This window comes from Capricornis sumatraensis, chromosome 12 (assembly GCF_032405125.1).
Source record: "Capricornis sumatraensis isolate serow.1 chromosome 12, serow.2, whole genome shotgun sequence".
In the NCBI taxonomy this organism is placed as follows: domain Eukaryota; kingdom Metazoa; phylum Chordata; class Mammalia; order Artiodactyla; family Bovidae; genus Capricornis; species Capricornis sumatraensis.
In genome coordinates this window covers 26082988-26099298 of record NC_091080.1, presented here as the reverse complement: position 1 = coordinate 26099298, position 16311 = coordinate 26082988, and the positions used below count along the sequence as shown (strand labels likewise).

Below are 16311 nucleotides of genomic sequence, written 5' to 3'. Positions count from 1 at the left end.
TATGAGAGTGAAAGTTGCTGAGTCACCTCTGACTCTTTGTGATCCCACCCATGGACTATATAGTCCATGGAATTCTCCAAGTGAGAATACTGGAGTGGGTAGCCATTCATTCCCTTCTCCAGGGGATCTTCCCAACCCAGGGATCAAACCCAGGTCTCCCACATTGCAGGAGGATTCTTTACCAGCCGAGCCACTGGGGAAGGCTGTACATATAGCCCCTCTTTTTTGGATTTCCATCCTGTTTAGGTTACCACAGCATTGAGTAGAGTTGCCTGTGCTATACAGGAGGTTCTCATTAGTTATCTGTTTTATACATAGTAGTTGCTCTATAATATCTTAAGTGGTATTGTGATTTTTTGCTCTTGAAAGATTTGGTAGAATTCCTATGTGAAACCACCTGAGTCTGGTACTATTGTATGAAGAAGTTCTTTATTTTTAAGAATTTATTTGTCCAGTGGAAATGAATAGACTTGATCCTTAAGTCAGTTTTGTTAAATATTTTTTTTTTAGCAAATTGTGTATTTTGAATAGATTTTTAAACTAGTTTGCATAGAGTTGTGTGAAGTCACATTTTTCCTTTTTCTCTTTTCTAATAACTGTTTTCACATTGTCAGAGGATTTTGAATACTTGTGATTTTCTCCCTATTTTCTTCATTAGGTTAGTTGGTAGTTTATTTTCAGAGTAAGCTTTTGGATTTATATGTTCTTTCTCTTTTCTAACACATTTATTTCTCTTTTATTAGTTCCTTCTTTAGTTAAGTTTCTCTCTTTTTTGAATTGGTTGAGCATTTATTTTCATATATATGTATATATATACACATACACAAGTACTTAATGTTGTAACCATTTTTCTGATAACTATTTCAGCTGAATTCCATGCATCTCATGTATTATGCTTTTATTGTCATTCTTTTTAAGGAAGTCTCATCTTTAGGTTTGTATTTCATCTATGGTCCAATAATTGCTTAATGACATATTTAAACTTTTTCAGATTCGAGAGCTTTTTGTTTTATGTGTATATTCTTTTAATTAAAAAAATAACTTCTATATTATTGCTTTTTGTATTTTGGATTTCATGAGGTTTACTTTGTAGCCTAAGATATGGTCAATTTTTCTGAATTTCCTTTGTTAAAATAAAGGTATATTTTATGCTTTTTGTCTTTCAAGTACTAAATTACATCTGAAACATTTGTTGTTTGGATCTCCTGTATTTTTCATATCTTTGCTTTATCTATCTTGGTTTGAGGCTGTCTTTTTTTTTAACGCTAAAAGATGTTTATCAGTTTTCACAGTCAATAGGCAGACAAAAAAAAAGATAATTACAATTGCAAGCCATAATGGAAACATGATTAACCTAATAATATAAAATACATACATACAATTTGAGGGGTTAAGTAGAGTGATGTGGTAAATACAAGTGCATACATGCACATGTTCTCATCCACCCAGCCAGTCTGTGTCTTTTGGTTGGTGAATTTATTCCATTTGTAGTTCAGGAAATTATCCTATTAACATTTTCTTAATTGTTTTAGAAGATTTTGTATAGGTCTTTTCCTTCTCTTGTGGTTCCTGCCTAGAGAAGTTCCTTCAGTATTTGTTGTAAACCTGGTTTGGTATTGCTGAATTTGCTTAACTTTTGCTTGTCTGGAAAGCTTTTGATTTCTCCATCAAATCTGAATTAGAGTCTTGCTGGGTAGAATATTATTGGTTGTAGGTTCTTCCCTTTCATCACTTTAAATATATTCCATGCCAGTCCCTTCTGGCTTGTAGAATTTCTGTTGAGAAATCAGCTGATAGCTTTATGGGAGTTCGCTTGTATGTTATTTGTCATTTTTCCCCTTTGCTTTTAATATTTTATCTCTTTGTTTAATTTCCATCATTGTGATTACTATGTGTCTTGGTATGTTCCTCCTTGTGTTTATCCTGCCTGGGACTCTGCTTTTCCTGTACTTGGTTGACTATTTACTTTCCCATGTTAAGGAAGTTTTCAGCTGTTACTTCTTCAAATATTTTCTCGAGTCCATTCTCTCTTTTCTCCTTTTGGAACCCCTATAATGTGGATGTTGATTTCTTTAATATTGTCCCAGAGGTCTCTTAGGCTGTCTTCTCCTTTTTTTTCTTCATTCTCTTTTCTGTATTCTGCTCTGTGACAGTGATCTCTACTGCTCTGTCCTCCAGGTCACTAGTGCATTCTTCTGCAGAAGTTCTGCTGTTAATTCCTTCTAGTGTACTGTACATCCGTTTGTTCCTTAGTTTGTCTCGTTCTCTAGTTAACACTTCTTGCATCTTCTAAATCTTTGTCTCTATTCTTTTTCTGAGATCCTGAATCATATACCCTGTAACTATTCTGAATTCTTTTTCTGGAAGGTTGCCTGTCACCACTTCAGTTGGTTATTTTTCTGAGGTTTTATCTTGTCCCTTCACCTGGGACAAAACCCTCTGCTTTTTCATCCTGGTTAACTTCCTGTGATGTGGTTTTGGTTCTGTTCTCTGTGGGATTGGGTGGTTCTTCTGTCTGCCCTCTTGGTGGATGAGACTCAGTTCAGTTCAGTCACTCAGTCATGTCCGACTCTTTGCGACCCCATAAACTGCAGCACGCCAGGCCTCCCTGTCCATCACCAACTCCCAGAGTCCACCCAGACCCATGTCCATTGAGTTGGTGATGCCATCCAACCATCTCATCCTCTGTCATCCCCTTCTTCTCCTGCCTTCAATCTTTCCTAGCATCAGGGTCTTTTCCAATGAGTCAGCTCTTCGCATCAGGTGGCCAAAGTATTGGAGTTTCATCTTGAACATCATTCCTTCCAATGAACACCCAGGACTGATCTCCTTTAGGGTGGACTGGTTGGATCTCCTTGCAGTCCAAAGGATTCTCAAGAGTCTTCTCCAACACCACAGTTCAGAAGCGTCAGTTCTTTTGCGCTCAGCTTTCTTTATAGTCCAACTCTCCCATCCATACATGACCACTGGAAAAACCATAGCCTTGACTAGACGGACCTTTGTTGGCAAAGTAATGTCTCTGCTTTTCAATATGCCATCTAGATTGGTCATAACTTTCCTTCCAAGGAGTAAGCATCTTTTAATTTCATGGCTGCAATCACCATCTGCAGTGATTTTGGAGCCCCAAAAAATAAAGTCAGCCACTGTTTCCCCATCTGTTTGCCATGAAGTGATGGGACCCGATGCCATGATCTTAGTTTTCTGAATGTTGAGCTTTAAGCCAACTTTTTCACTCTCCTCTTTCACTTTCATCAAGAGGCTTTTGAGTTCCTCTTCACTTTCTGCCATAAGGGTGGTGTCATCTGTGTATCTGAGGTTATTGATATTTCTCCCGGCAATCGTGATTCCAGCTTGTGCTTCATCCAGCCCAGTGTTTCTCATGATGTACTCTGCATAGAAGTTAAATAGGCAGGGTGACAATATACAGCCTTTTCGTACTCCTTCTCCTATTTGGAACCAGTCTGTTGTTCCATGTCTAGGTCTCACTGTTGGTTCTTGACCTGCATATAGGTTTCTCAAGAGGCAGGTCAGGTAGTCTGGTATTCCCATCTCTTTCAGAATTTTCCACAGTTTGTTGTGATCCACACAGTCAAAGGCTTTGGCATTGTCAATAAAGCAGAAATAGATGTTTTTCCAGCACTCTCTTGCTTTTTCCATGATCCAGCGGATGTTGGCAATTTGATCTCTGGTTCCACTGGCTTTTCTAAAACTAGCTTGAACATCTGGAATTTCACGGTTCATGTATTGCTGGCTTGGAGCATTTTAGCCTTGGAGCATTGAAACCTGGCTTTGAGAATTTTAAGCATCACTTTACTAACGTGTGAGATGAGTGCAGTTGTGTGGTAGTTTGAGCTACCCCACGTCCAAGGTCAGGGCGGCGGCCAAGAGGAGCTACCCCAAGCCCGAGGTCAGGAGCAGCAGCTGAGGGGATGACTAGGAGGCTTGTATAAGAGTCCTGATGGGGGACTGGTAGTGGGGAAAACTGGGTCTTGTTCTGATGGGCAGGGCCATGCTCAGTAAAAGCTGTGACAAACCTAGATAGTGTATTAAAAAGCAGAGACATTACTTTACCAACAAAGGTCTGTATAATCAAAGCTGTGGTTTTTCCAGTAGTCATCTATGGATGTGAGAGTTGGACCGTAAAGAAAGCTGAGTGCCAAAAAATTGATGCTTTTGAACTGTGGTGTTGGAGAAGACTCTTGAGAGTCCCTCGGACAGCAAGGAGATAAACCAGTCAATCCTAAAGGAAATCAGTCCTGAATATTCATTAGAAAGACTGATGCTTAAGCTGAAACTCAATACTTTGGCCACTTGATGTGAAGAACTGACTCATTGGAGAAGACCCTGATGCTGGGAAAGACTGAAGGCAGGAGGAGAAGCGGGTGACAGAGGATGGGATGGTTGGATGGCATCACCCACTCGATGGACATGGGTTTGAGTAGGCTGCGGGAGTTGGTGATGGACAGGGAGGCCTGGCATGCTGCATCCATGGGCTCGCAGAGTCGGACGACTGAGCCACTGAACTGAGCTGATGGTGGGGTTGTGCCCCCTCCCTGTTAGTTGTTTAGCCTGAGGTGACCCAGCCCTGGAGTCTAGAGGCTCTATTTTAGAGGTGATGGCGACCTCCAAGAGGTCTTATGCAAAGGGACCTCTACCAGAACTGCTGCCAGTGCCGCTGTGCTCATGGTGAGCATCTACTGATGCACGCCTCCACAGGAGACCCTCCAGGACTAGCAGGTAGATCTGGTTCAGCCTCTTGTGGGATCACTGCTCCTTTCATCTGGGTCTTGATGCACACATTATTTTGTTTGTGTTGCCCTCCAAGAGCAGAGTCTCTGTTTTCCCCAGTCCTGTGGAAATCCTGTAAGCACATTCCACTGACCTTCAAAGTCAGATTCCCTGGAGATTCCCTGTCCTTTTGCCACATCCCTGGGCTGGGAAGCCTGACATGGGGCTCAGAACCTTGACAACGGTGGGATAATTTCTTAGGTATTATCGTTCTGCAGATTGTGGGTTGCCCACTTGGTAGGTATGGGATTTTATTTTATCATGTTGGTGCCCCTCCTACCATCTCATTGCAGCTTCTTTGTCTTTAGACTTGATATACTTTGGGGTATCATTTTTTGGTGGGTTCCAGCATCCTCCTGTCAATGGTTGTTCAACAGCTTGCTGTGATTTTGGTCCTCTCACAGAAGGATATAAGCGCACATCGTTCTCCTCTGCCATCTTGAACTGGAACCCTGAGAATGCCTTTTAAAGTATCTTAGTAGTAGTGTGTTTCTCTCTAGCTCTCTCCCTGTTTCCTATAGTTTGTACTGTTCAGTGCAATATTATTAGGTACATAGATACAAAGATATTAATAATTGTCCTCTCCTCTTTGTATTTTTAAAATGTGGTGTTTGAAGATGACCTGATCTTTGTTATCTGTTGAATGGTTTTTGAAGTTTATAATCTTATTTATTTGTGATGCTGCTTATTCTGAGACAAGCTAGGTTTCCTTTTTCTTCATAAAAGAAAACCTCTGATAACCCTATTATGAGATTTTTCTTCAGTATAGTACAAATAAAATATAGTTTCCTAAATGTAGATCTAAGTTTCTTTGCTGTCCATCTTTCTATAATGTTGAAATAATCCAAAATCACACATCTGTGAATCATTTTAAAATTTCAAAATGTCAGTTATACGTATCCTAAAAGCTATATACTGAGCTAAGTTGTTGGGCTCGTGTTCAGGCCAAAAAGCCACAATAAAGCATTGTTCATTAAAGTTTTCAGCCTTGGTCAAAAGTGTCCCAACTGAAAAGGTTTGAAAACCTTAAGGTGAGACCCATAATCTCCAAAGAGAGAATTGGTGAGTTAGAAAGTGGTGTTGAAGAGTTTATCCAGAATGTAGCTTATAAAGACAAGGTTATAAAAAAATATACAAGAAACTCATAATTGCCCGTAAAAACTTAGTAAATCTAATGTGCATCTAATTGGAATCCTTTGGGGGGGGTATAGAATATGGGAAAGGCAATGTTGAAAGAAATAGTGGCTGAGAATTTTCCATAATTGATGAGACATATGCCTGCAGCTATAGAAAGCACGATACATATCATCAAGTAGAGTATTATAACTGCAGAACATGAGAGGCATAGAGAAAATATTGGAAACACCTAGAGATAAAAGACAGATCTTTCTACAAATAGATGGACAACATCAGTAACAACAGTGGAAGCCAAAATACAGTGGAATGATATTTTCAAAGCTGAGATGAATATGTGAACTCATAGTTATTTGCCCAGAAAAACTTTTTCAAGAATGAGGATATAATAAAGAAAATTTTTGGTAAAATTGAGGGTGTTGATTACCAGGAAACTTTGATTACATAATTTCTAAAAGGATATACATCAGGAAGATGGAAAATGGCCTTAGAATGAGGGTCCAAAATGCATTAGTAAAGGTGAGCAAAGAAAATCTTTAAGGTTGGAAAGTATAATTTTTTAGTTTTATGGCCTCTGTGGTTGGCAGAAGTGTTGCTGGTCAGTCAGTCCATCAGTCATGTCCAACTCTTTGCAACCCCATAAACTTCTGCAGCATGCCAGACTTCCCTGTCCTTCACCATCTCCTGGAGTTTAACTCATGTCCATTGAGTCGGGGATGCCATCCAGCCATCTTACTCTCTGTGTCATCCCCTTCTCTTCGCGCCTTCAATCTTTCCCAGTATAAGGGTCTTTTCCAGTGAGTCAGCTGTTTGCATCAGGTGGCCAAAGTATTTGGAGCTTCAGCTTCAACATCAGTCCTTCAGTGAATATTCAGGGTTGATTTCCTTTAGGATTGACTGGTTTGATCTCCTTGCTGTCCAAGGGACTCTCAAGAGCCCTCTCAAAAGTGTTGCATTGTACAGTACTTTGAGGAGGTAAAGTGTAGTTCCAAAGGTATAGTGTAAATAACCTTGAACTTCCTAGAATCCATTCGCTTTTTTGTTTTGAAGCTGCATTGCTGTTTGGGGAATTGACCCCAGATTCACTGCTGGACCCTCACTGGCCTAACCTAGTCATAACAATCCCATTCCCCTTGCTAATTCAGTTGACTTAGGATCCAGGTCTAATTCATTTAGCTGGTGGTGGTTATCTTTATCAATTATTGATTCAGATGTTGCCATGTGACTGAAGTTGGCTTACTTAGACTGAAAGAAAGCATTATATTTTGATTGGAGAAAGGCACGTACTGGGTGAATCTAGATTGCTTGTCCTTGTGGTAAAAGAAATGGGCCTTCATGTGAAGTCAACAATAGGAATAGCAGCATTGTGAGAAAGGAGAAAAACAATAAGAAAATTTGATCTCTAAGGATTTCAGTGTATTACTACTTAAGTGTATCACTACTTTACCCAGCCCTGAAGTTTACCCTATTTCTAGGCTTTGTTTTGATGGGGCTTCAGTGATAACTCCGTGGGTGAAGAATCTGCCTGCAATGCAGGAGACCTGTGTTTGATCCCTGGATTGGGAAGATCCCCTGGAGAGGGAGATGGCAACCCACTCCAGCATTCTTGCCTGGAAAATCCTGTGGACAGAGGATCCTGGCAGGCTATACACAGTCCCTGGAGTTGCAAAGAGTTGGACACGACTGAGCAACACACAGCCTTCATTATATGTGAGATTATAGTTTACATTTTTATAGCTTTAAAAATTATAATTTATTTAAACTCCACCCAAAACACCTCTCCCTCCTCCAAACACCTTTCCCCCCCAAAACAAGTTCATTAATACAAGAATAATTTCAGTTCTATACTGGGGGAGGTAGAAGCTATATACTCAATGCTACTGTGGCAAGACTAAATTAATTTTAGTTATCACATTTTATTGAAGCAACATTGCGAGATTAATGTGCTCAGAGAAAATGACAGAGTAGTGAAGGGTATGAAAATATGAAATGTTAATATATGATCAGTGTGAAGAGTATTTTTGTCCTGATATAAGAAGATATTGAAAAGATTTAGTAACAATGTTGAAATATTTAAAGAGCTATTATGTGGAAGAATTACTAGATTTGTTTTATATGATTGTAGACATAAAAAATAGTTCCAATCAGTAGACATTCTGGAGAGGTATCAATATAAGAAAGTTGTGGTCAGTATATGAAATAATTTTATAATGTTTAGAACTGTCTAAAAATGGGAGCAAAGAATGCAGCAGTGGAGAACCATCAGTGGAGACCTCGGGAGTAACTTTTTTTGCCTGAAATTCTTGTAATAGAAGACTTGTACAACTGCTCAAAATTTGGGGAAAGATTTTCTACATGGGGTATGAGGTTGGATTATATTACTTCAAGGACCCATAATATTTTATTATTATGGTTGCTAATCACTTACTATATTAGTAATATTGTCTTTCTGTTCTTTTAGCCTCAACATTTCTTTTCAAATCATAATCTTGTTAATGGCTCCTTACTAGCTAGAAATAAAATTTGTAATAAATATAATCTGTCCATACATGTGTTTAAGAAATAAATATGAGTGATATAAAGTAGAAATAAAGTGAAAGTAAAAGTTCACAATTATTTACTGCATTTCTGAAATGTAAAAGACTTTTATTAAACGAAACATTTTTCCCAAGTTAGGTAAAGACTTATTTGGCAGCAAAACCAGATCTTAATTGATAGGAAGCTTATTATATAGCCTTTATCCAGTTGGTGAATTCATATGTTTTGCTGCAAAAATAACTGAATGTTTGATCACAGGTTGCTACTCCAGACCCTGTTGGCATTGTTACTTAATATATTTTGAAATCCAAATAATTCTGAATTCATAAAATATCTCATCTCATGGGTATTGGCTAAAATATTGTGGTTCTTTAACAAATATTTCAACATGTACATGTTCCAGAATGATTAGTTTAGAATACATAATAATCAAATGGTCGTACTTGTAATTAAAATATTTGCATTTAAGAGCAATAAGTTGACAAACCACATGCCTAACAAGTTATACACTGTTGTTTGAAGAGGAAAAAATGAGGAAATACAACATTTTAAAAGATGACCTGAGCCTTAGGTGTTATCAAAATTGTTTCCTCTGTTATGATTTGAGGTGTGCTCAATTGATCAGTCATGTCCAACTCTTTATGACCCCGTGGACTGTAGCCCACCAAGCTCTTCTGTCCATAGGATTTTGATTTGAGGTGAGATAGTGACAAAGTTTTAGGCAAAAGCGTATCTCCTAACTTGAAATTCCACCACATATTGAAGCCTACACTAGTACTTGCTGCTGCTGCTGCTGCTAAGTCGCTTCAGTTGTGTCCGACTCTACGACTCCATAGACGGCAGCCCACTGGGCTCCGCCTTCCCAGGGATTCTCCAGGCAAGAACACTGGAATGGGTTGCTATTTCCTTCTCCAATGCATGAAAGTGAAAAGTGAAAGTGAAGTCGCTCAGTCATGTCTGACTGTTAGCGACCCCATGGACTGCAGCCTACCAGGCTCCTCCATCCATGAGATTTTCCAGGCAAGAGTACTGGAGTGGGGTGCCACTGGCTTCTCCAACACTAGTACTTAGTAATAGTTATATGTGATCTCTGGGGACAGTATTAGAGTCATATTGGAAAGCAAAAATTGTGTAATTTCAATATGTAGGGTAAATGTTATTAAATATTTACATAAATATATGTATATACACACATTTGTATGTGGGTTTAATTCACAGAACATTCAAAAGTTGCATGGCATATAGAATAATTCTTCATTGATATTTCACAGAATATATTTTAAGAGTAAAAATAGATGGTGTTCCTTTTCCTCCTTTTTCCTCTTTGTGTCTCATGTACCAATAGGAGTGCATTTATTTTTTCCTTTTCTTTTTTTGATCTGTCACCATTTTGTCATGACTGGTTCTATTATATAGTCTTTTAATATTTGTCAGCCTCTGTTGTATCAGCAACTATATATGTCATTTAGCAAGTAATACTTAAAACATGACTCCCTACCTAAATAAGTAAAATTTCGGGCAGTTATATACTAGAGTTCTTTAAAAATGAGACAAAGATAAGTTAATTTGTGTTGTAAGCAGCCAAATTTTATGTCTGGTAATGCCTGGAAAGAACTTTCAGCACTTAATATCCTTGTGTATTAGTGTCTTTCATAGTCAAGATTTAGTGTTAATAAAAGTGAGACACTGTGGTGGGAAGGTAGGAATTCCATGACACAGGTTATGTTTTCTTTCCACTTAGTGAAATGTGGTTTAGAGTTTTCATCTTATATAATAGGATATTTCATTAAATTTTACAAGCTGAATTATTATTATCCTGCTTTGTGTATAGGCTACTGTTATACCTGGAATAAAATGTTAAACTTTTTTGCTTTTGGGCAAGAATACTGGAGTGGGTTGCCATTTCCTTCTCCACAATATAAAGATAACTTTTCTAAATATTGTAGTTACCACACCAAAATAGGGAAAATCCCTTCTTTTAAGGCATTTATAAAATTATTAGTTAAGTTTGGATTTACCTTTAGGTGTCTTTAAATGGTCGTTTGTTAGTGATATATAACGCATCCTGGATCAGCAGTTATTTTTGAGAATCTACTGTGAACAGTGTAACCTTTTTCTAGTTGTTTTAAAATATAATCACAGTTCCTCCTGTTGTATTTTATCCATTTTAAACTTTACCCCTGTAATGTTCGTGTAGAAACTGAATATGTAGTGTACTACCAAATGTGTATTAAAGTATTTGATTTTCATTGTATCTCTTAAAAACTTAAACTTCATACATTTGCCATTTTTAGTAAAATAGATAATAGTACAGTCTTTTCATTGTGATGATACTCTAGAATTTGTTACTTCCTCCGCTTAGTGGATGAGCGTTTGCAAAACTGATTCTTTAATGAAACAAAGATGAAGTTAGAAATACTCTGTATTATAGTAACTAACTCTTACAGTTTTTATAAATGTAATAACCCATATGTATGTATGTATGTACTTTTTAGAAAGAATCTTCAAGAGGGAGACATAGGGAAAAGGAAGACATAAAAATCACTAAGGAGAGAACTCCAGAAAGTGAAGAAGAAAATGTAGAATGGGAAACTAATAGAGATGGTGAGTTTCAAAAATCTTTGTTTATGTAGTCAGTATATTGATTGTTCACTTTGTAGGTTTTTCTGTGGGCTTCAAACACTTTCCAGCCATGATCTCCCTATTGTTTCAGAATCTAATTGACTTGTGTGTCTTACTGAGTTATAAGGCAGGAAATGGCATGTAGCTGAATAAAAGCCGAGAAAGCTGTTCTCTCTAGAACTTACCTGTTCAGTATCATAGTACTTTGAAATTTATTGCACTTGTCAATCTTTAAGTTTCTCAGTATCAAGGTTTAAGAGAATTGAAATTTATGTTTATTGTTTTGCATAAAATATTTAAAGTGAGATTTTTAAACCTTAAAGACCTAGGAAGATTATTTCCAAGAAATCATTGGATTTCATCTTTCAAGAAAGTGATATCAGATGATAACTGGGGGATTTGTTCATGAAAAATTAGGAAAATCACCTTTAAGTCATTGTCTTTTAACAAATAAGCATTTATTTCCCATACCATGAGTGTTCTGTCTTCTCTTCTTTTGTGATCTAGAAGTTGAGCACTATAGTCTCACACTACCAAATACAGAGAGAAGGAACTCACATCTGTAGATATACTGGGCATTTTAATATAATTTATATAATTATTTCAGTAGTTCAGCTTTGTTACTCTACTATACTTGTCAAAGTATAGTAGACTTTAAGAATGTAACTTCCTTCCTCATCAGATAGCCAAAAACTTAGACCAGGGGCTAGAAAATTATACCTTGTGGGCCAACCACCTGTTTTTGCAGTAGAATTTTATTGGAGAACAGCCATGTCTGTTGGTTACGTATTTTCTGTGCCTTTTGAGCTGCGGTAGATGAGTTGAATACGTGTGACAGCAAAGAGACTGCAAGCCTAAACTATTTACTACAATATTTAAGAAATATCCCTGAAAACTTATAGACTTGAAAAATACCTTAAGAGTTCAGTTCATTTCAGTCACTCAGTCGTGTCCGACTCTTTGTGACCCCATGAACTGCAGCACGCCAGGCCTCCCTGTCCGTCACCAACTCTTGGTGTCCACCCAAACCCATGTCCATTGAGTTGCTGATGCCATCCAACCATCTAATCCTCTGTCGTCCCCTTCTCCTCCTGCCCTCAATCTTTCCCAGCATCAAGGTCTTTTCCAGTGAGTCAGCTCTTCACATCAGGTGGCCAAAGTATTGGAGTTTCATCTCAAACATCATTCCTTCCAATGAACACCCAGGACTGATCTCCTTTAGGGTGGACTGGTTGGATCTCCTTGCAGTCCAAGGGACTCTCAAGAGTCTTCTCCAACACCATAGTTAAAATACATCAATTCTTCAGCACTCAGCTTTCTTTTATAGTCCAGTGTTCACATCCATACATGACCACTGGAAAAACCATAGCCTTGACTAGACAGACCTTTGTTGACAAAGTGATGTCTCTGCTTTTTAATATGCTGTCCAGGTTGGTCATAATTTTCTTTCCAAGGAGTAAGCGTCTTTTAATTTCATGGCTGCAATCACCATCTAAAGTGATTTTAGAGCCCAGAAAAATGAAGTCAGCAACTGTTTCCACTGTTTCCCCATCTATTTCCCATGAAGTGATGGGACCAGATTCCATAATCTTAGTTTTCTGAATGTTGAGCTTTAAGCCAACTTTTTCACTCTCCTTTTTCACTTTCATCAAGAGGCCATTTAGTTCTTCTTCACTTTCTGCCATAAGGGTGGTATCATCTGCATATCTGAGATTATTGATATTTCTCCCGGCAATCTTGATTCCAGTTTGTGCTTCCTCCAGCCCAGCGTTTCTCATAATGTACTCTGCATATAAAGTAAATTAGCAGGGTGACAATATACAGCCTTGACGTACTCCTTTTCGTATTTGGAACCAGTCTGTTGTTCCATGTCCAGTTCTAATTGTTGCTTCCTGGCTTGCATATAGGTTTCTCAAGAGGCAGGTTAGGTGGTCTGGGATTCCCATCTCTTTCAGAATTTTCCACAGTTTGTTGTGATCCACACAGTCAAAGGCTTTGGCATAGTCAATAAAGCAGAAATAGATGTTTTTCTGGAACTCTCTTGCTTTTTCCATGATCCAGTGGATGTTGGCAATTTGATCTCTGGTTCCTGTGCCTTTTCTAAACCCACCTTGAGCATCTGGAAGTTCACGGTTCACATGTTGCTGAAGCCTGGCTTGGAGAATTTTGAGCATTACTTTACTAGCGAGTGAGATGAGTGCAATTGTGCAGTAGTTTGAGCATTCTTTGGCATTGCCTTTCTTTGGGATTGGAATGAAAACTGACCTTTTCCAGTCCTATGGCCACTGCTGAGTTTTCCAAATTTGCTGACATATTGAGTGCAGCACTTTCACATCATCAACTTTGAGGATTTGAAATAGCTCAGCTTGAATTCCATCACCTCCACTAGCTCTAGCAATTTGAACATCAGTACTTTTGAAAGAAATCTATTCCATCTTTATACAGTATTGTCTGTTAAAAAGTTGTTTCTAAGAACAAATAGGAAACTTCTCTATTAGTTCATTGGGATTTCAAAAGTAATACTAATACCTCCTATAGAATAGCAGTAAATATTCCAAACCTTGACTGTTCAAATCTGAATGGCTTTTTCTAAATTCTAAGGGATTAACACTGAAGACACCCAACATTGTTCCTTTTCATTTTAATTATTGTTTTGAAAAAAAATCTGAAATACATTGGATGCTTATTTTTTAAAACAGAAATTTCTGTATTTCCATTACAGTAGTACATGCTAATTGTTGAATATTTTAAAGGTTCAGAAAAGCCTAGGTCAGTTTGCTTCTTTTTTCATAGTAGCTCTTTCAAACCCTCTCCTTAAATGTCCACCCTTCCAACCCCTTTCTCCTACTTGCTATTTATAACACACAAGTGATGTAACTCTTTATCCACAGACTCTCAGCTTCCTGCCAGCACATCTGTAAACTAGTTTTTATTCACTAAACTTATTTTATTTCCTTCTTGTTCTTAATAAGAGGCTTCCCTCCTTCTGCATGAGGTTAGAGTCCCCTGATTTCCTTCCACCTCTGCAATCTTATTTGTTTATCTTACACTCTCTTTTTTAGCTTTAAGATCCATCTTGGCACATTTTCTCTTTTCACATATTATTTTTAGTCATTTCCTTGTTTATTCCCACTTTACAGCTAAGTTGTACCTTTTCACTTCATGTTTATTCCACCTTCTGATGTGCATCTTCACTAAAACTGCTCTTTAAAGTCACAATAACCTCCTTTATGCTAAATAAATGAAGACATACTTGTCTCTTTCTCCTGTAATCTTCTGCAGCATGTGATACATCCCATAACCTTCCTTCTTGAAACACTTTCCCCTTGGCATCCATCTATCACTGGTGGGGTTTTCTGTCTTCATATTCAAACTCTTTGTCCTTCCAGAGGCTCCTTGTGTACTATCTATCCCTTCCCAATGCTTTGCTCTAAACTCATCTTTAAAAAAACTAAACTGATTTTTACTGCAAGAGTCTTTTATATGTAAAATTCTTTTAAAAGGTGAGTAAACGTATTTTATAGTACTTTTATATGCAAAATATTCACATGTCTGATTGATTTTAAAACTCATAGGTTTTCTCTTGATTTTAAAACTCATAGGTTCTGATTATTATAAATTGCTATGGTTTAAAAGTTTCTGTTTGAAGAAATATTGAAGTATAGAGTTAGAGAGTGAGACTGACCTCATTTAATATGCTTACCCTCTACATTTTCAATCTAAATAGCAATTTTAGCTAGACTCAGAAGAATTTTGGTCTGTATGAGTAGTTCTTAAACATTTCGGTCTCAGGACACTTCTCACTCTTTTTAAGGACCCTTGAGAGCTTTTCATTTTGTGGATTATCTGCTTCAGTAGTTTCCATTTTAGAAGTTAGTTCTGAGAAAAATTTTAAATTTTAATTTGTTAAATAGTGGCAGTAATAAATCTAGCATACAGTTTTATGGAAAACAGCCATGGTTTGCAAAGCAAAAATAAAAATTGGAGGAGGTGGCAATGTTTTAAATGTTTTTGCAAATCGTTTTAACTTCTTAAAGTAAACTTCTTAACTACCTTAATGAAAGATACCTAGATTTTTGTGTCTGCTTCTGCATTCAGTCTGTTAATGATGTGACATCTGGAAAAAGCCCCAATATACTCTAGAGATTGAGTAAACCAGGCAAATAATGTAGAATTATGGAAATACTTTTGATCTTCTGGAACTCTAGAAATTGATCTCCCTTGGGGATCTCAAGGAGTCCTCATACTGCTCTTTGAGACCCACTTGTCTTTAGAAGCTGCTTTAAAAACTTTTAGTTGTTTCTCCTTCCCACTTCCCAAGACTTTTTTTCCCCCCCTCATTTTCAGTTTTTCTCTCCAGATGAAATCATGCTCCCAGGGCATCATTAACATCTACATATTAATAACTCCAATATGTAGAGCTCTTAATCGATACATTACCAATTGGATATCTCTGCCTGAGTTCCATATCTTAAAGGCACCAGTTTTCCTACTGGTTTCCCGAAAGTCTAAGGGTCATTGTTGAGTCTCCTTCTGCTCAACCCAGACACTTAACATAAATCTTAAACGTTTCTGTTGAGTGTCTTTCAAAACCACCTGTTTCTCTAAATTACTAGTACTAATATTCTAGTTCTTAAGATACTTATTTGTTGTCTATAAGTGTGTTTTACAAATAATTCTCTAACCTCATGTGTTGAGGTTAGTCTTGTCTCCTAAATCATTTTCCACTTAAATCCCAGACTAATCTTCACAAAATATTTCTTTTTATTAAAGTATAATAATAACTTTCAGAAGAGTACATGATTCATTTGTACAACTTACTGAATTTTCACCAATAGAACAGGCTTGTGTAAGCAGCCTGTTCTTCATCAATACATAGGAAATTACTCATCTCCCATAAGCCCCTTCGTACTCCCTTTTTTCAGTCACTACTTTCCCAACCTCCACCTCCTGAAGGTACCTGCTGTCTTGATTTTTACCAACATGGATTAGTTTTGTCTGTTTTTGAAGTCTACATAAATGAAATCTTTAGCATGTACTCTTTCTGTACTTAGCCAAAAAAATATGTGAGATTTTTGAACAGTTATAGTTCATTAATTCTTATTGGTATATAGTAGTTCATTGTATGAGTATACTATAACTTATTCATTTTTCTGTCAATAAACATTTGGTTAATTTCTAGTTTGGGGCTATTTTGAATAAGTTGCTACTCCTAATCATACCTTTGAT

General features: G+C 37.3%; 1 protein-coding gene across 2 annotated transcripts in view; it reads left to right on the top strand.

Moving 5' to 3' along the window:
• The window catches only part of ZC3H13 (zinc finger CCCH-type containing 13), a 106510-nt gene that overhangs the window by 20620 nt on the left and 69579 nt on the right, over positions 1–16311 (top strand). For both annotated transcript variants that reach the window (XM_068984266.1, XM_068984265.1), the window contains exon 5: positions 10956–11064. In XM_068984266.1, the coding sequence (XP_068840367.1) occupies positions 10956–11064 (109 nt within the window). The remainder of the gene's footprint in view (positions 1–10955; positions 11065–16311) is intronic.